This window comes from Tachysurus vachellii, chromosome 6 (genome assembly GCF_030014155.1).
Source record: "Tachysurus vachellii isolate PV-2020 chromosome 6, HZAU_Pvac_v1, whole genome shotgun sequence".
Classification (NCBI taxonomy): Eukaryota; Metazoa; Chordata; class Actinopteri; order Siluriformes; family Bagridae; genus Tachysurus; species Tachysurus vachellii.
The window spans coordinates 10,167,224-10,183,849 of record NC_083465.1 but is presented as its reverse complement, the minus strand read 5'-3'; the positions used below and the strand labels follow the sequence as shown (position 1 = coordinate 10,183,849).

Genomic DNA, 16,626 nt, shown 5'->3' with positions numbered 1-16,626 from the left:
GTGTGTGTGTGTAAAATGCCTCAATTCATGTGCAAAAATCAATTGTGCATAAAGAAGCTTTTCTCCAGGACACTCAGGTTTTCTTTCATTAGCACTGTTTAACATTAGTGAAAATGATACGTGTCATTACAAAAAACATAGACAAAATGTTTAGTCATATAGTCATAGACAAAAGAAAATCCTCATATCACCAAGGCACTTTTCACGATCATGATCTTCCATGTCAAAAGCAAGAGAGTCTCCAGTGTTTCAGAAAAGATAAAGAAAAGCCACTGCTTTCGTACAGCTTTGTGCATTTTAAACTGATTGCACACTCGGTTACTGACTCGGAGAGTATGGGATTTAAGCCCCAGTACCAACAAGCCGCCACTATTGGGCCCTTGAGCGAGGCTCAACCTTAACCCTCTCTGCTTTGGGGATTTTCCTGTGCTCTGACCCCAACTTCCTAACAAGCTGAGATATGCAAAAAAAGAATTTCACAGTGCTGTATATGTGAAAATACAGGCTGCTTCTTTTTTTTCTTGGATTTAACAACCTCAACAGCTGTAGCATGAACCTTTTTCTTCACACATGAACCAGTTGTGTAGTCTAAAATAAACAGTCTCATACTAGAGATAAACAAAATTGCTTCACGTTGAAATAGATCACATTCACATCCCGAACTGTTGCGAAACCACACTGTGGCTGATGTGAAGATGTGCATTATCACCGGCATCATTTTAAAAGTGACAGTAACACTGCAGAGAAAGCCTGCTCTCTGCACATCGGCCATCAAATGCCAAACCACAAGTGAAAAGGTTTTTTTTTTTATTTATTTTTTATTTATTTATTTATTTTATTTACTTTATTTTTCATTTTAAACTCATTTTGAACAGACAAATCCTCAAGTAACCTGAGTGACAGGTTAACTTGTATAAAGTGCCTCTGTTTAGGGCTAATGAGCCATGCAAAACATGTTGAAACATTTGTTTATACATTTTGTTTATATTTTTTTTCCTTCCTATTTCTGATCAGTAGCTGCTGTACATGAGCTTAGGGCAGTGTGTTTGTTTACAGACAGCCTGTGCAGTCTTGTATGCACATTACTATTGTACAGTTTCTTCCATAAACAAATTCACCACATAAGCAAATTTTCCCTTGTGCTTGTGTGCGCAGTCTTTAGTATAACCAGGAGCATTTTTGTCACACATTTTCTATTCACACACATGGAAAGGGGTGCGTGGGAGACGTGTAAACACAACAGGCAAAGGGTGTGAAGTGCGAAAACTTACAACATCCTCAGCTTGCGTTCGAGAGCGAGCAGGTTGGGTCTTGTTTGCGTGGCTGCGTGAGGTGAGATGTGTGCAAAGAAGTCCTGTGAGCAAAGGTTACCGTTTAAAACCTCTCGTGTTAGCAGCGAGTTTCGGTCAGCCTTGGCGCGTCAAGGGGTTTTTCACAAATGACAACTCTGAAGGTCAAACTCTTCACAATGTCCAAAAAACATAAGTGGAATTATTCTTAGTTTTGTGCAGACACACATTGCGTCATGTCAGGCCTAACTAGCGGCTGTCTACGTGTGCGTTTTGAGTCTGTTTGCCATGATTGTGGAAGTTAAGAGTTAACATGCCTTGTTACCATGACTGTGTGTGTGTGTATGTGCACGCATATGTGCAACTTCCTTTCAAGAAGATTTTTTACAGCTGAAGATAGAACATGTGTGTAGAATTCCATCTTAAAGTTGAGGCGAGTGCTAAAACTGGCCCTGTTGTGAAACTGGAAACTGACTCCAGTACAGAAGCACAGCATTTAAAAAAAAAAAAAAAAAAAAATCTTCTCGTTCCTCAAAGCATGTTTGGTTAAAAGCAGGAAGTTTGCGCACGTATCAGACAGTCATGCATTGCGTTAAGGCCTTGGCCCCCCGACCCCCCGGTCTCTAACCAGATTCCCAGGCTTGCTTCAGGAATAAATCAGCGTTTAAAGCTGCGCCGTGTTCCTGCAGTGCTCCATCACAAGCGAAGCAGTCTAATGAGAGCTTTATAGAGCTGTAAAGAGCTCTGCCTTTAGGAAGTGGTTTACAAACCAGACCTCTAACAGTTACTTACACAAAAAACAGACATATACATACATATACACACACACACACACACACACACGCTCCTCCTTTCCTAATGACACTCTGCGTGTTGCCTCCTGTTTAGGCCTGAGGTGAATTGAGGTGCTTGGTTGATAAGTGTTGTGTAAATGATTTTCCCATTCTCATCTTCTTCTTCTTTTACTACTTTTTTTTTGTGATTTATGGAATTTCCTCAAAGTGACATTTCTCTCCTTTTCGGTCATCTCTTTCAGGATGACAGGTTGGGAATTCTTCACTCGCTTTCCTGCCCTGTATCCATTTCTACTCAGCCAGCTCAAAGAAGCTGCAAGTTCAGTGGACAGGTAAGAGGCCACTCGGTGTGGGTGGGACTGGGTTTGTTTTTCCGGTGCAGGAGCTTTTCTTTTTTTTTTTTAAAAAAAAAAAACCCAGATTCTACCATTCTTCTGTTTTCTCAGCAGCTCTTTTAATTTCAGTTCATTTAACTGCCTTATCGAGTCTCTTGGTAATATTAAACACTGATGGACTGCTTCCTAATTCAGATGGCTTTGATAAGGGGGTGTGTGTGTGTGTGGGAGCCATTTTGGATCCAGACTACCCTCCGGCTTCACTTCCCCAAATGCTGCACTTTTAGCTTTAATCCCACCATTTAATTTAGACCCAAACACCTTCCAAACTCGAAATGCAAAACAGGCCCCTGGGGTCACCGTTTTTGTAATATGTAAGTTTTCTCTGTCAGGCTTCTGCATGGTGACGCTTTCTCACGGTCTAGATGTATCTGTCTTCTCCGAATTGAGCCAGCCACAACTCCTCCATCTTTATATTTAATAACTCTACTAAATCACATAACAAAAGCACAAAAAGATGAAATAGAGGCTTGAAAAGTCAAGCGTGCCTGATGTTGATGATGTTGAGGCAGAGAGAGAGCTTGTTGGACAGAATGGTTGTGGTGGAATTGTGGGTAAAGCCAGCTCAGACACATACCGTTGATTGATATTGATGGGCCTTTTCCTTTAGTCTTGGAGGTTCTTCAGGGTCATGCTTGTCTTTGGATGACATGACTTCTTGGAGAATGCAGGAGGAAAAGGGGAAAAATAACAAGCAGGCTCACAGGAATAGTACGGCATGTAAACTCTTCCTAACGTGAGGAAGCCAGAATAGCTGCACATCTTTATTTCCAAATTTTCTTCAGTACAGATTTTTTTTTCTCTCTCTCTCTCTCTCTCTCTCTCTGGCTCTCTCTCTCTCTCTGGCTCTCTCTCTCGCTCTCTCTCTCTCTCTCTCTCTCTCTCTGGCTCTCTGTCCTTCTCATCTTATAAGCAGATCTGGCTACTGCTTGGTCTGTAAGCACTAAATGCATTACATTATCAGTTTATCTGCTCTGGATAGACTTAAATAAAGCCAAGATTTGTAGTTCTACCCAATTGTGTGCTAGACCAATAGACTCTGTGGAAAAACCTTGGCTTTCTAGAGTTCCAAGGTGATTTTGTCATCTTCAAGACTTTGATTGATTACTCTCTCTCTCTCTTCCTCGGTGTGTGTGTGAGAGAGAGAGAGCGAGATAAGGAGAGGATGGTCTGGGGAGAGAGAGAGAGAGAGGGGGAGGTGTATGTGTCGGTGAGGCAATGTGAGATGAAGTGTGCGTGTTTGTGTTTGAATGATGTGATTATTCCAGTATGACATCGCCAGCACTTTCAAATGTTTACTCTGGCATGCATCTCCTCTTGAGAGAAAGGGGAGAGAGATGGAGGAGAGCGCGAGAGAGAGCGCCAGAGATGGAAATAAGAGCAGAACCGAGCGAGAGGGCCTGTTACGGCGCCTGACTACATTTGGCCTGCCGCACCTCCACATCAGGCCTGCACCGTGCCTTTCAACGCAGAGATGAAAATAGATTTGTTTCTGTAAACACAGAACTCCTGCACTGTTTCTGCACTTGTTCCAGATGGACCTGTTGTTCAGCTCGTGTGTGTTTCTCTCTCTCTCTCTCCCTCTGTCTCTCTTTGTCTGTCTCAGTAATGCAGGACAAGTAAAGCTGCACCCCAGCCTGTTCCTGCTGTTGCTGGTGTTAGGACGTCTCTACCCATCACCTATGGACGGATCCTCTTCCCCTTTGAGCCTGGCCTCGTTTCGGCCCTTCATCCTCAGGTTAGAGTGCTAGGACCTTTTATTTATTTATTTATTTTCCCCACAACAGAGCGATTGTTCATAGTACAGTATGCATACTTGTAAAAACAGTTCACAAACAGAGGTTGAATCTGAAATGGCTTCACATTAGACCTCAAAGCATTCATTCCAGCATGGAAAGATTGTGAACTCCAATCCTGACGACGACTCCGTAGCCAAGACCACAAGAGAGCACGATGTGGTTTCCTGGCATTACTTTTCCCCCAGTCGATTAGAGCGACACTAACCCGTCGTAATGTTTGTGTGATTGCGAAAGAGGACGGTTTGCACTCTTTCTCCAAGTGCATGTTTGTTGATGCAGCATACGCAACAGTTTCAAACGCTGCACTAGCAAAGCTGCAGAAATATCAGGAAACACCACACAGTTCTATATACCTCATACATGACCATCTGACATTCAAGTGCTGTTGAACGCAATACAATTTATGGACACGAGTCTATTAAGTAATGTTGCCTGAAAACAAGCAGCACATCTGTAGTAATTTTGATTTGATTGAAATAAAAAAGCATATTTATTCTATACAAAATAATCTCTTGTATAGAGATTTTTACAGACCCCAGAGAAGGGAGTGATTTTACAATGTCAGCATTTATGGCTCGAAACAATTACTTGATTATTTTACTGATTATTTCCTCTTTATGTAGGTTCTTCATGTAGGTATTGCGGTCATGCCCGCTGAGCAGTAGTAGGTCACATGATCGTAATATGTATATCGGCTTTACCTGCTCAAGATCTCCCTGAAAGTTCTTTTCGTCAAGAGATTCAGTTATTGTTCAACAGAAATCATGTGTCAGGAGGGCTGGTTTAAGTATTTCAGAAACTGTTGATCTGAGAATTTCACACACAGTTTACATGGAACACAGCAAAAAACATATTTTAGTTGTGTTTCTGTGTGTAAATGTCTTGAAATTGCTGTGAGAGATTAGAAGAAAATGGCTAGATTGCTTCAAGCTGCCAGTAAGGATACAGAACATCACTCACGACATCTGTGGTGAGCAGAAATGCATCTCAGCATGCAAAAAACTTCAAAGATTGTGGTGGTTGGGCTTCAACAGCAGAAGACCACATCAGGTTCCACGCCTGTCAGTCAAGAACAAGGCTCTGATGCCATCATGGATGTAGACACAGTCCTCAGCTGTCCAGTTTTGCATTACACAATTTAAAAGTGTTGGTTATAGACCAAAGCCATTTGATTGCGAGCAGTTCTGCTCCACTTGTTTGTGTTGATCCTAACCTCAGTGTTTAAAAGACATTTCTTGTTCACTTCCTCCCCCCCCCCCCTTTTTTTTTCTTCTTGTGCTTGTTGTTTAACATTGTCACAGTATGTTCCAGCAGTGGAAACCTGCACTAATGCAGCTCCTGTTTGCACATTTCTTACATTGTCCAAGTGCAAAGATGGCCAAAATATTATTAGAACACGTTCTCCAAGTATCTGTGGTGACCTCTAAATCTCTAAAAACAGCTTGTGGATTGTGTGTGTGTGTGTAGCACATACGCACATGCCAGGAGAATCTCTGGGAACATGGTCTACCTCCTGGTAGAGAGGAGTAGAAATGTTTAGATTTTCAGGGAGCTGGATGGCTCCTGTACAGAGAAGCATGGTGGAGGATCAAAGTAAATTTGTTAATGCTTACAAAGAAAGAATAGGTGGAACCGCTAAGTAAACCTTTAATTCATCATGAAAGCTGGAATTGAAATGAATACATGCGTATGTTTATATTTTGTTACCAAAGAAATCATTTAAAAAAGCTCATTAATATCATTCTGATTTGCACCAATAGAAAATTAGTCAACAAACCAGATGTGAGGCCTGAGATTAACTTTTCTGCAGTATGTGCTTTCTGAAGAGAAGTGTGAAAGCTGTCTAATGATTCATCAGTCAGCATTATATGACTGCTGAAGTGGCTCTCATTCTTTTTTCTCTGCACGTCATAGAGCAGCGCTTGTGGTAACGTTTTTCTGTAGCACGTCTGCAGCTTGTTGACGACAGTGCTGTCGACATGACCAATGTCATGGAGGTCATTCACAAGTGGGTTACCAACAAGTGGGTTACCCAGCAAACCCTGTTACTACTTGCGTTCATCTGATTCAAGAAAAAATACAATGATGTAAAGATGTTTCATGATTTATAGGCACTGAAGTCCTGCTGATGTTTTTGCTGATTGGGATGTATTTGTGAGTCCAGTTTCAACTTCAACCACAGAGCTTATTCTTTTCCCCCAGAAATAAACAATTAACTTTATTTGCATAATTTTATACATTGTGCCGCTGCCACACGATTGGCTGATTAAAGCAGGTTTATAGGTGTTTATACTAAAGTGGACACTGAGTATATCGTTTCTCCTGCATTTTGGATTTGGCCAGTACTCAGTACTACTACTACTACTTGTATTTTTCTCCTAGAAGATATGTAAGTTACATATGCCACAACTTATTAAAATCGCAATGAAGTAAATTGATCCATGAATTATAGGCACTGAAGTTTTTCTGATCATTTTATTTCATTTATTTCATTTTATTACCATTTCAAATTTGGTGCCATTAGGCCGTATTTGTGTGTGCAGCTAAAAAAAAAAAAAAAAAAAAAATAGTGTCTGCCTACTATGTCTTCAAATCCTTTGCTGTCTTTTTTCTTCTTTTCTCAAATAAGTAAAGAAGGGAGAGGACATATTTATTATTATTATTTTATCTAATTGAAGCCACAAATCCATGCCCTGCAAAATCACTCCAAAGCCTTCAAATCAAACTGCATTCCTTATGATAATATGGCTGATTATGATTTGTAGCATTAGTGCTTGAGAGATTTGCCCATTTTATTATTCGTATGATATTGTGATATTGAGTTAAAGCAATGTACACACACACAAGAGGCACACACACAGCTAGTATACATATTGTGAGAAAGTGGAAGAATGTGTGTGTTTATTTGGACAAGCTCTGATTGTTTCTCAATAGATTTTTACTTCACAGCATAAGCATACCAGCTTTATTACTTTTGATTGCGCTTCGTGTGTGTGTGGGAGTGCTGTTTTTCAGATGCTCACTCACTGCTAAGAAGGAGATGAGCAGTGCAGCCAGCAGTCGTATCGTATTCTAGGAGATCTCAGATCAACACATGACTTGTGTATATGCCCCGGCTTTGAGAAACATGTGTGCCCGTATGATGTGGTTTTACTTTGTTGTATGTTTTGAACATTTGTGTGTTTTTCAGTCTTGTGTGTCTTTGACATTCGCACACAGAAAACACACAGTGCCTTGCTATGCCTTAGCATAATTGTGTGTGTCTGGAACGAAGTGGAGTTGGGAGGGAGAGAGCATCAGTCCAAGGCCTTGGGCTGGAATGCAGATAACACAGAGCAGAGAGGAGCAGAGGAGTCCATGCTAATGGAGACCAGTGGCATACAGTACATGGAAAACACACTTGCGTAACTATTCTGCCAAAAGAAATTTAAAAAGCCATAGATTTAATGACAAAATAGAATTCAAATGCTTAAAATTCTTATGATTCAAAGCCTGAGATAGAAGTGGTGTGTTAGAGTGACCTGACAGCACTTTCAACAGACTGTGTGTAAATTTCCATAACTGAGTGGAGATCAATCTCGCAGCTTATGAGTTCAAACGCAACCAAAAATGTCAGCCCAGCGGTATCCACAACTAGTACAACATTGTTCTACTTAATAATCAGGTCATTTGTTTGCTTTCGGCTACATTAGTGAGACGTATTTAAACTGCGCCTTTAAGGTTTAAGGGCTTTGGGATAAAGGTCTGACTGGCTGCTTCTAGTCAGTGGAGGTATGTGAGCACATCCACCCAAATGAAGCCCACATGGAGGAGATGTTAAATATAGCCAGGCCCTGACTGTCTACACTTGCACTTCTCCCCTCCCCAGGCGCGTGTGTACGTGTCTGGAAAACTTGGTGCTGTGCTATGTTGACCCCCTGTGTCCTCCTTGCAGCTTTAAACAAGCTATAAGACCCATACTAGGGGAGTTATGGAGTGTAAAGGAGAGATGACCTGCAAGATCAAATCTGATGTTTTGGGTTCTGTTTGCATGATTAGGAATGGGATAACCAAACGTTTGCAATAAACTGTCTTATAAACTGGAATTTAAAAGCAAATTTGCTTAGACATAAGGTAGACTTCAGGTATTCACTAGAATCTGGTATGTTTCATCAGTAAATATGGACAAGAATCAAATACTTTGACAGGCCAAGGCAGTTTGACTGACTTAGCAGATGACCAACCAATGACCTTTTCCTGTAGACTCAACAAACATATGAGATTCTCATTTGCTCATCACTAACGACTTCAAGCGAAACTTTTTAATAACTTTTAAGTATGTTATTCTGTGAATTTTTTTTTTTTTTTTTTCCCCATTCACAGATCACATCATCTTCTGAAACCCTCATTGTTATTCCTGATGAAACCTGGAACCCAGGAGCATACAGAAAAGTGTACAAAAGAAATCTGACCTTTTGCTTAAGACTAAAAATACTTTATGGACCTGGAAAGTTACAGATGTTCTGAAAAAACAAAAATATTTGTCAGGGGGGGAAAAAAGGTTGTAGGGTCTTCAGACATTCTCTTTTCTGACATTTCCCTATTTGTCTGGAGAGTCATACTGATCTCGTTCTTTGTGTAGTAATTTCTATAAATAAATAGAAAATGTAAAGGGTAAATTTGGGCTCTGTTATGCTGTGGAGGCATTTGTTAGAAGTAGAAGTCACGGTAAACCAACACAAAATGATCACCTATATTAAAACACTTCTATATCTTTCAGGTTGACACTGCCACATCTACAGGACAGAAGGGCTCACTGAAGTGCTTGTTACATTAAAACCTTTGCTTATCTTGTTACAATGCCACTTGGGATTGGGGGTAGGATATAATAGGCAGCAAGAGAACAGTCAGTTCTGGAAGTTGAGGTGTTGGAAGCAGGTAAAATGGACATGAATCTGGAAGAATCTGAGTGACTTTCACATGGACCAAATTGTGATGGCTAGATAACTGGGTCAGAGCATCTCCAAAACAGTAGGTCTGGTGGGGTGTTCCCGGAATACAGTGGTTATTGTTTACCAAAAGGGGTCCAAGGAAGGACAACTAATGAACCAGCAACAGGGGTCATGGTCATCCAAGGCTCACTGATGCATGTGGGATTTGGAGGCCCATCTAGTTTGATCCCTCAGAGATGTTATGGAACCAATTGCTGAAAGAGTTAATGAACACACATGCCAAGGCCTTCATAGTCACCGGATTGAACACTTCTGTGCTATTACTGAGTGATGTGTTACACAGCGCTCTACACCACTATCCTCAAAACACAACATGGGGAATTGCTTTTGAAAGAATGGCATTTATTCCTCTAGTACTGAGGCACATTTGTTGTACAATAAATCTATGGCACATCCTACTAAAGCTGATGTGACACATTTTGGTGGACTAGTACCTAATTAAAACACTTTGTTGTTTTCTTTTCCGTTCAAACCAGTGTGTTTCTGGCCTTCTACCTGACGTCTTGACTTGAACTTGGAGCTTTTATTTACATTAAAAGGAACTACCCAGCAATCTACTCAAGTCTAAAGGAAGCAGCAAAAGAGTAAGACCTGCCTTAGGATATAATCAAGGATTTACAGATGTGTAGTCTTCTTTTTCCTTTGAGACCGTTTCATAGGAGACTTCATGTGAAATGCATTGTTCATGATGTGGAAACACCTGGCTCTTTTCTAAACCGACTATGTTCTTAAACTCTTTCTAGGCACTCTCTAAATCAGTTTAGATCCATGCAGGTTCCGTTTGGTGTTTGGGCTCTATGTGGTACAGGGTTGAGCATTAGCAGACTGTATAGTCGTATAAGATTTGGGAAACCGGACCACCGGGACAAACAAGAGCCAGATGGCTGCTTGAGCCGTAATGGCTGCTCAAGACCAAGCACAAGTCCCCTGGAGATGCCTCGCCTCGGCCGGCTGTGTTTCTAAAATTACACCCCTCCAAACTGTCATTTCCTCTCCAAACAGTTTTAATGAGACAAATTAGTGCTGATAGGAAGCATATGAGGCCTGAAAAGGGAAATAGAGACTGCGAGTCATTAGTGAACGTGTGTATGTGTGTTTGCTGTACTGTTTTCCTATACACATTAGCATGTAAGAGCTCAAGTTTATAACGGGTTAAGGGTGTGTGTGAGAGAGAGAGATTACGTCTGTCAGCAACGACAGGCGTGTGTGAGCTTCTGTTGTATGTGACGTGATTTGTGCTTCTTAACAGCGACTGTTGTCATGCTGTGATGCCTAAATGAAACATGCATCGTGTGTATGCGAGTATACATTGGCGGTGTGTGCATTTAGAGGAATTTGAACTCAGCAGGTGAGGAGCCAAATGGCTAGAAGCCTGTTGCAGTTTCACATCTCTCTAATTCAGAAACTGCCTTCATTAACTTCTTCAGCCTACTTTCCTGTTTCTGGCTTTTATGTATTAGCTTTCTTTTATTTTATTCTTTCCTCTAATTGGTCATTCTTTGTGTGTTTTATTATTATTATTATTATATCATTTTTTCATCCAAGAACTTTCATTCTCAGTACAGTGGTGAAGATTGTTGGTGTTTGCTGATAATGTCAATCCTGAATACTTTTTTAGGTTAAACAAGCACATCTTAAACCAGAAAGTGCGCAAGACCAGGAAACTATAATAAATCAGCTGAATGCATATACTTTTCCTCTCCGTTCTATCTGTCCGCCCATCCATCATTTATTTTTTGCTCTAAATCTCTTACCACTGTGGCTCATTTCCCAGTGCTTACTCTTTCCATTCTGCTCGTCCCCACTGTCATTTATCGATGGAGGCACTGTTTATACTTTTATTTTTATTTTTTTTATGTAAAGTGTTTTATGGCTTCATTTAAATAGTTGTTGTGTCACTCAGTGCTGCCTGAAAAGCACCATCTCAATTCCATCCACCCATCCTGTCTTTCCAGCCTAATCTTCCCCTTTCAGTCTACTTTCCGTCTGTGTGTAATGTCATATTACCTCAAAAATATTAAAAGCAGTAATCCCAAAAAAAAACAGCACTAATAACAAGAATGTCTGCAGCGACCATTTAAATGGGCAGAAATATAGCAGTATAGTAATCTAATAAATAGTATAGTAATATGTTACTACATATTATATGCTTGTCCTTTAGTGTCTAGACTGTGACCTCTGGGTCATGTTCTGTGTCTGCTTTGTGTCCATGATTAAACCAGAGTAACAACAAGCTCTTTTCAATTCCTAATTGAACTGTTGCAAGTTTCCAGGTGGTCTAGAGACTAGGATCCCAAGCTCCTAATTGCAATCAGCACACACTGAGTGTATCGACAGCTCCACAACAGTGCCGGCTGGTTGAACTGGTGTGTGCTTTCTTGGTATTTGGCATTCTTCCTGACATTAGTTATTTTAGGGCATGGATCTGGCGGTAGTTCTCCACAAGCTCGAGGTGTTTCTGTAGTGTTTAATAACAGCACCAGCAGGAAATTAACTTCTCTTTCCTATAAGTTAGAGAGATTTAGATTATTCCAGCTGTATTGCTAGTTAAGTAATGCAAATATTAAACTGGGATGGGCCGAGGAATCGTTTTCCATCTATCCATCCATCCATTTCTTGAACCACTTATCCTACACAGGGCTGCAGGAAACCTGAAGCGTATCCCGGGGTCCCCGGGGACAATGTGGGGGATACTCTGGGGTTGGCACAGTGTCAATCAATGGCAGTGCACATTCTCTCACACACCAGAGAATTTTTAGAGATGCCAGTCAGCCTAACAAGGCATGTCTCTAGACTCTTGGAGGAAACCAGAGTACCAGAGGAAAGCCAGCACACAGGGTGGAGATTGTAGCCCTAGAGGTACAAGGTAAACATGCTGACCATGAAGCCAATGTGCACCCCACCCCCACCCCGAATAAATTGAATTTATTTTTTCACTAAATCCTACATGTCAAATGAATTCCACAACACAGGAAGTGATTGTTACTCTTTCAGTTTCAGTTTGCGTGTTGGTTGCTAAAAGTGTTTAGTCTATTTGCTTGCCAGTAAACTGACTCTTATTCATCCCACTGCATTCAGTAAGGAATGTTGTGTGTGTGTGTGTGTGTGTGTGTGTGTGTGTGTGTGTGTGTGTGCGTATGTATGTATATATATATATATGTTCGGATCCATTGTGCTCTGCAATCTCAGTTATGCTTCTCTTCGTTTTTTCAGTTGGGATCATGTGAAGGTTACCAGTTTTATTTAAACATTTGAGTACTGAGTCAGTTCTTTTTATGACTGATGAAATTCAAACCGACTGGAAACCTTTTCACTTCATACATCATACTTCTCTCCTTACCTCGCCTACTTCATAAGTTGTTCCATCTCTTCCAGAACTGAATTTGCTCAATGGATTCTTTATTTTCTCTAATGGATTTCGACAGAGTTTGGTTTTATTCGCACAGTGTTTATAAAAGTACTTGTACTAAATAGATTTTTTTTTTATCCCGTTTTGTGTTGGGGAGTCATTATATTCTCAACTTGTCCACTTGTCCTTCAGTGAATCTTGTTTGCACCGTGTCTCAAGAATATGTTTGTAGGATGTTTGACTTTTCAGTGATTTAGACTTGAGTATAAATGTTTCAAACTTTGGAAATGCAGTCTTTAGTCTATCCAAGATAAAACATCCTCAACCATCTTTAGGGGGTTCATGTGCTACAGTTCATAGCAGTTTCATGGTGATCTTTAGGCTTGCCTTGCAGGCCGTCCTCAGCAGATTATCAGCAGATGATCTGATTCAAATGGGGTTTGAAATAGTTTTTCTTCATTAGCTTCCTCTCTGCTTGACATCTAATTTAAGGGTATTCTTGGCATACAAAAGAGTAACAAGAAGAACTAGACTAGTTGGTACTGTGGACTCTATTGGTCTTAGGTTCTTGTTAACCAAGGCTTTCATTAAGATAAGGGTTAACTCTGTTCAGATGATCTTTATTTAGTGGCTGGATAAAACTTTCAGGGAAGTCTAGCAGGGATATAAAGGCTTTAATGGCTTTAATGAACAGTAAGCTGTAAAAAGCACCATAGAATGGTCCACTAGCACAGGCGGAGAAATGCAGTCTCTTTGGGTGACGAGATTTGCAAGTCCTGTGGGGTGTATACAGCATACGGTTTCTGTTGTTGCCTGACCATGAACAGCAAGTGGCACAGCCCCAGTCAAATGCACACGAAGCATACTTTCACACTTTGAAGTTATTTTGCCATTCTTGCAAGCAGCAAGCCACAAGAACCAAGTCCAGTGTTGCAACATTTTTGGCTTGCCACTTCCACTTTGCTGCTTGTGCCATGTCTTCTCTTATATAGCTTGTGTAATTACTTGTTAGCTAAACATAGTTTTTTAAAAATGGCAGGTAAGGAGGTAGGTCAATCAGTGAAACTTGCATTTAACCAGTCAGAGCTGTTAGTGTGGCAGCCCACACTGAGAGTACTTCCACAAAAAATGTCCAACTCTGGAGCACCAATTCAAATGGTTACTTTCCCCTGGCCAGAAACTAAAACTGGCCCAGATGGTCGAGTTCCTGGAAAAGTATGAGGTTTAGCAGACTTTGTTTCCAGAAAGATTCCTTTGTGCTCTTCACACCTGGGCATGATAGTGGATCAAATGTGGTTGGGCATTAAGATTCTCCTTATCATTGTAAAAAGATTCTACTGAGGAAGTGTACTTAACATCAAGAGTGCGTCTGCCAATATTGGTCTGAAGTCTTTCAGGGAATTGGGAAAACTGTAAGATCCGGCTCATGCTTCTTTTGGCTTTCCGTGACAAAAGGTTATGTAATCAGACAACATTCCAGAATCATAACCAGTGTGAGTTTTCACAGGCACAGCGTCTTAATAATAATGATCAAGGGCTTAAAAGAGTATTTTTGCATCCAAGGTCACATTCATCAGCTTATACAGATAAAGACAGAATATTATCTTCCGTTTCATTTTTCGTACCAATTTCAGGGTTGAAGTCTATCTCAGGAGACACAGGGCATAAGGTAGGGTACACCCCTGACTGGGTGCCAAACTAATGCAGGGCACAATCTCACACACACACACACACACCTCCTCATTCACACAATGCATGTATTTGGACTGGGGTGGAAGCCACAGTATAGTATGTAGTATGTAAAGTATGTAGAAAACATACAAACTCCACACACAAAATTGGGATTCGAACCCCTGACCATGGCGAACGTGTGGTCTGTATTGACTACACCGCAGTATTCCCCTGCTTCATCTGGCTTCAGCAAAAAAAATAATTATCTGTTATAGTATTACAGGCTGACACCATTACCCTGAAATAACACTAGTTGCATGCTAGGTGATTACAAGAACTTGGCGGTCCGAATTTCTCTTATGAATTTGTAATGCCTACTGATCAAGGGTTTTAAGACCGCAGACGGGACAGTAGTGTGAAATTTCAGCTGAGGAAATGTGAAGAGGCAGAACAGATTGGTGTCAGGGAGGTGGAGGTATGAGGGCAGTAGGTGCAGGGTCACCCCCTTATACACACTGCTTTGATTGGGTGGTTTTACATTCTGTAAAGCCCCTGCAGTCTGGATATCTTCACAGGTTTTTTTTTTTCTCCTGAAGTTTAACTTTAATACACTTTCACCCCCACTCTTCAAGCACCAGGAGTGACAAGTGTCTTTCCAGTCACATGTGTTTATATACTGTAGGATGAATTACCCTAATAGTAGGCCACAAGCAGGAGCAGATTCATTCTGATTGGATTCGGGTTCTAGATGTTTACGTTTTTATCCTATAACAGCAGGTCTGAGCCTAGATCTAGCTACATGACATATCACATGGTTTATTTTAATGCACTTGTTGTAGTTCAGCACTCAGCATATGGAAGGTGAAGATTTGTGTAAGGAGAGGGTTGGTATTCAAGTATGGATGGATTCTTCAACAAGTGAGAGTACTTATTAACCATAGGAAGGTCATCATGGTGATGGTTGTTGCAGATTTTCTGTATCATGAGAAAGCTGCAATTATTTTTGGCTTTTGAAATTATTTTGTTTTCAGATATGATTAAAGGTAACATTTCAAAAGTTAAGAGTTTCTGGTTATTAAGTTAAAAAAATAGAAGACGACTAAAATTCAGGTTCCTGTGTCTTTCAGGTGTTCTCGATCTGCTGTGTACCGTACACGGGAGATGGCAGCAAGAGCTCTGGTTCCATTTGTTCTGGTCACCGACGTTCCAGCCACCATCAGGACCTTACTAGAGGACCTGCCAGCAAAAGCCGGCCCAGGAACACAGCAGAACCATATCCACGGAACTCTCTTGCAGGTTTGCGTCATAGAGCAACTTCATAGAGATTTTCACACTGCACCTAATCCTGGGTTTATCCTTGCTCTAAACGATGCTTAGAGGAACGTTGCACAATTTAGAAGCTGAAGTAAGCACCACATTTTATCCGAGGTACTGAAACCCTTAGAGTAGCTTTGTGTTTGTGAAATTTTATGATGTTAGAATGTTATATCCGAAGCCTGAACAGTGTATGCCTCAAATAACATAGTCACAGGCAACCCATGTGCTGTGTAAAAAGGAAGTTGCAGCATTTGTGGGAAAACATTAAAAAAAATAATGTCAAATAATAACGGAAACGTGTGAAGAAGAGACGGTTTTATTTTTACAATAGCAGTCAGAAATATAATGGCCCAGTCAGAAATAACTGAGTATTTATGGTGCTGAAGCTGGATAACAATGATCACCTCATTAACTATGCAGCAAATTAAAAAAAATCCAGAAAACATTATAAAGTTTTGGTCAATTTTTCTTCAATGATCTGAAAGCGTGAGACAATTTATACAGTCGTGTTATTGACAACTCGAGTATGAAAGTAAGAATGTTAATCTAAGGTTTATAGTGTGAACCGTCAGGATATGAACACCCAGGATTCATTTCTAACCCCGGGTAAAGTATGAGCAGTGTGAAATCTGAACCTAGATAACCCAGGAGTCTGTTTACCTGTTGTTGAGAATGACCCATGGTTAACGATTTCACATGTGAAAAGCCCTTTTGATTCCTTCATTTTCTGTGTAGGATTTGCTAATTTAAGACTATAAATAGTATTATATTCATCTCAGTGCTTTGAAATGAGAGCTAGAGGGTGAAAAGGTGAAAGGGAGCTTGTTTCCATTGTGGGGTACTGGAGGGGGTAAGAAGGCTGTGTGTCAGGGTGGTGGGAGTAATGGCGTGGGATCTGCTTTAGGCTTCAGCACGCGAAGATATAGTGTTGGAGGAGGGAGAGATGCACTCAGCTGTGGGTTTGTTGGAGGTGGTTTTGAAGGGTTCTTTCCTGTCATGGCTGCCACGTGGGAAAGCCCCT

The 16,626-nt window shown here is 40.8% G+C and overlaps 1 protein-coding gene across 3 annotated transcripts in view; it reads left to right on the top strand.

Moving 5' to 3' along the window:
* The window catches only part of thada (THADA armadillo repeat containing), an 81,276-nt gene that overhangs the window by 34,466 nt on the left and 30,184 nt on the right, over positions 1–16,626 (top strand). For all 3 annotated transcript variants that reach the window (XM_060872120.1, XM_060872118.1, XM_060872119.1), the window contains exons 27-29: positions 2,326–2,415; positions 4,085–4,216; positions 15,416–15,584. In XM_060872120.1, coding sequence (XP_060728103.1) covers positions 2,326–2,415; positions 4,085–4,216; positions 15,416–15,584 — 391 coding nt within the window. The remainder of the gene's footprint in view (positions 1–2,325; positions 2,416–4,084; positions 4,217–15,415; positions 15,585–16,626) is intronic.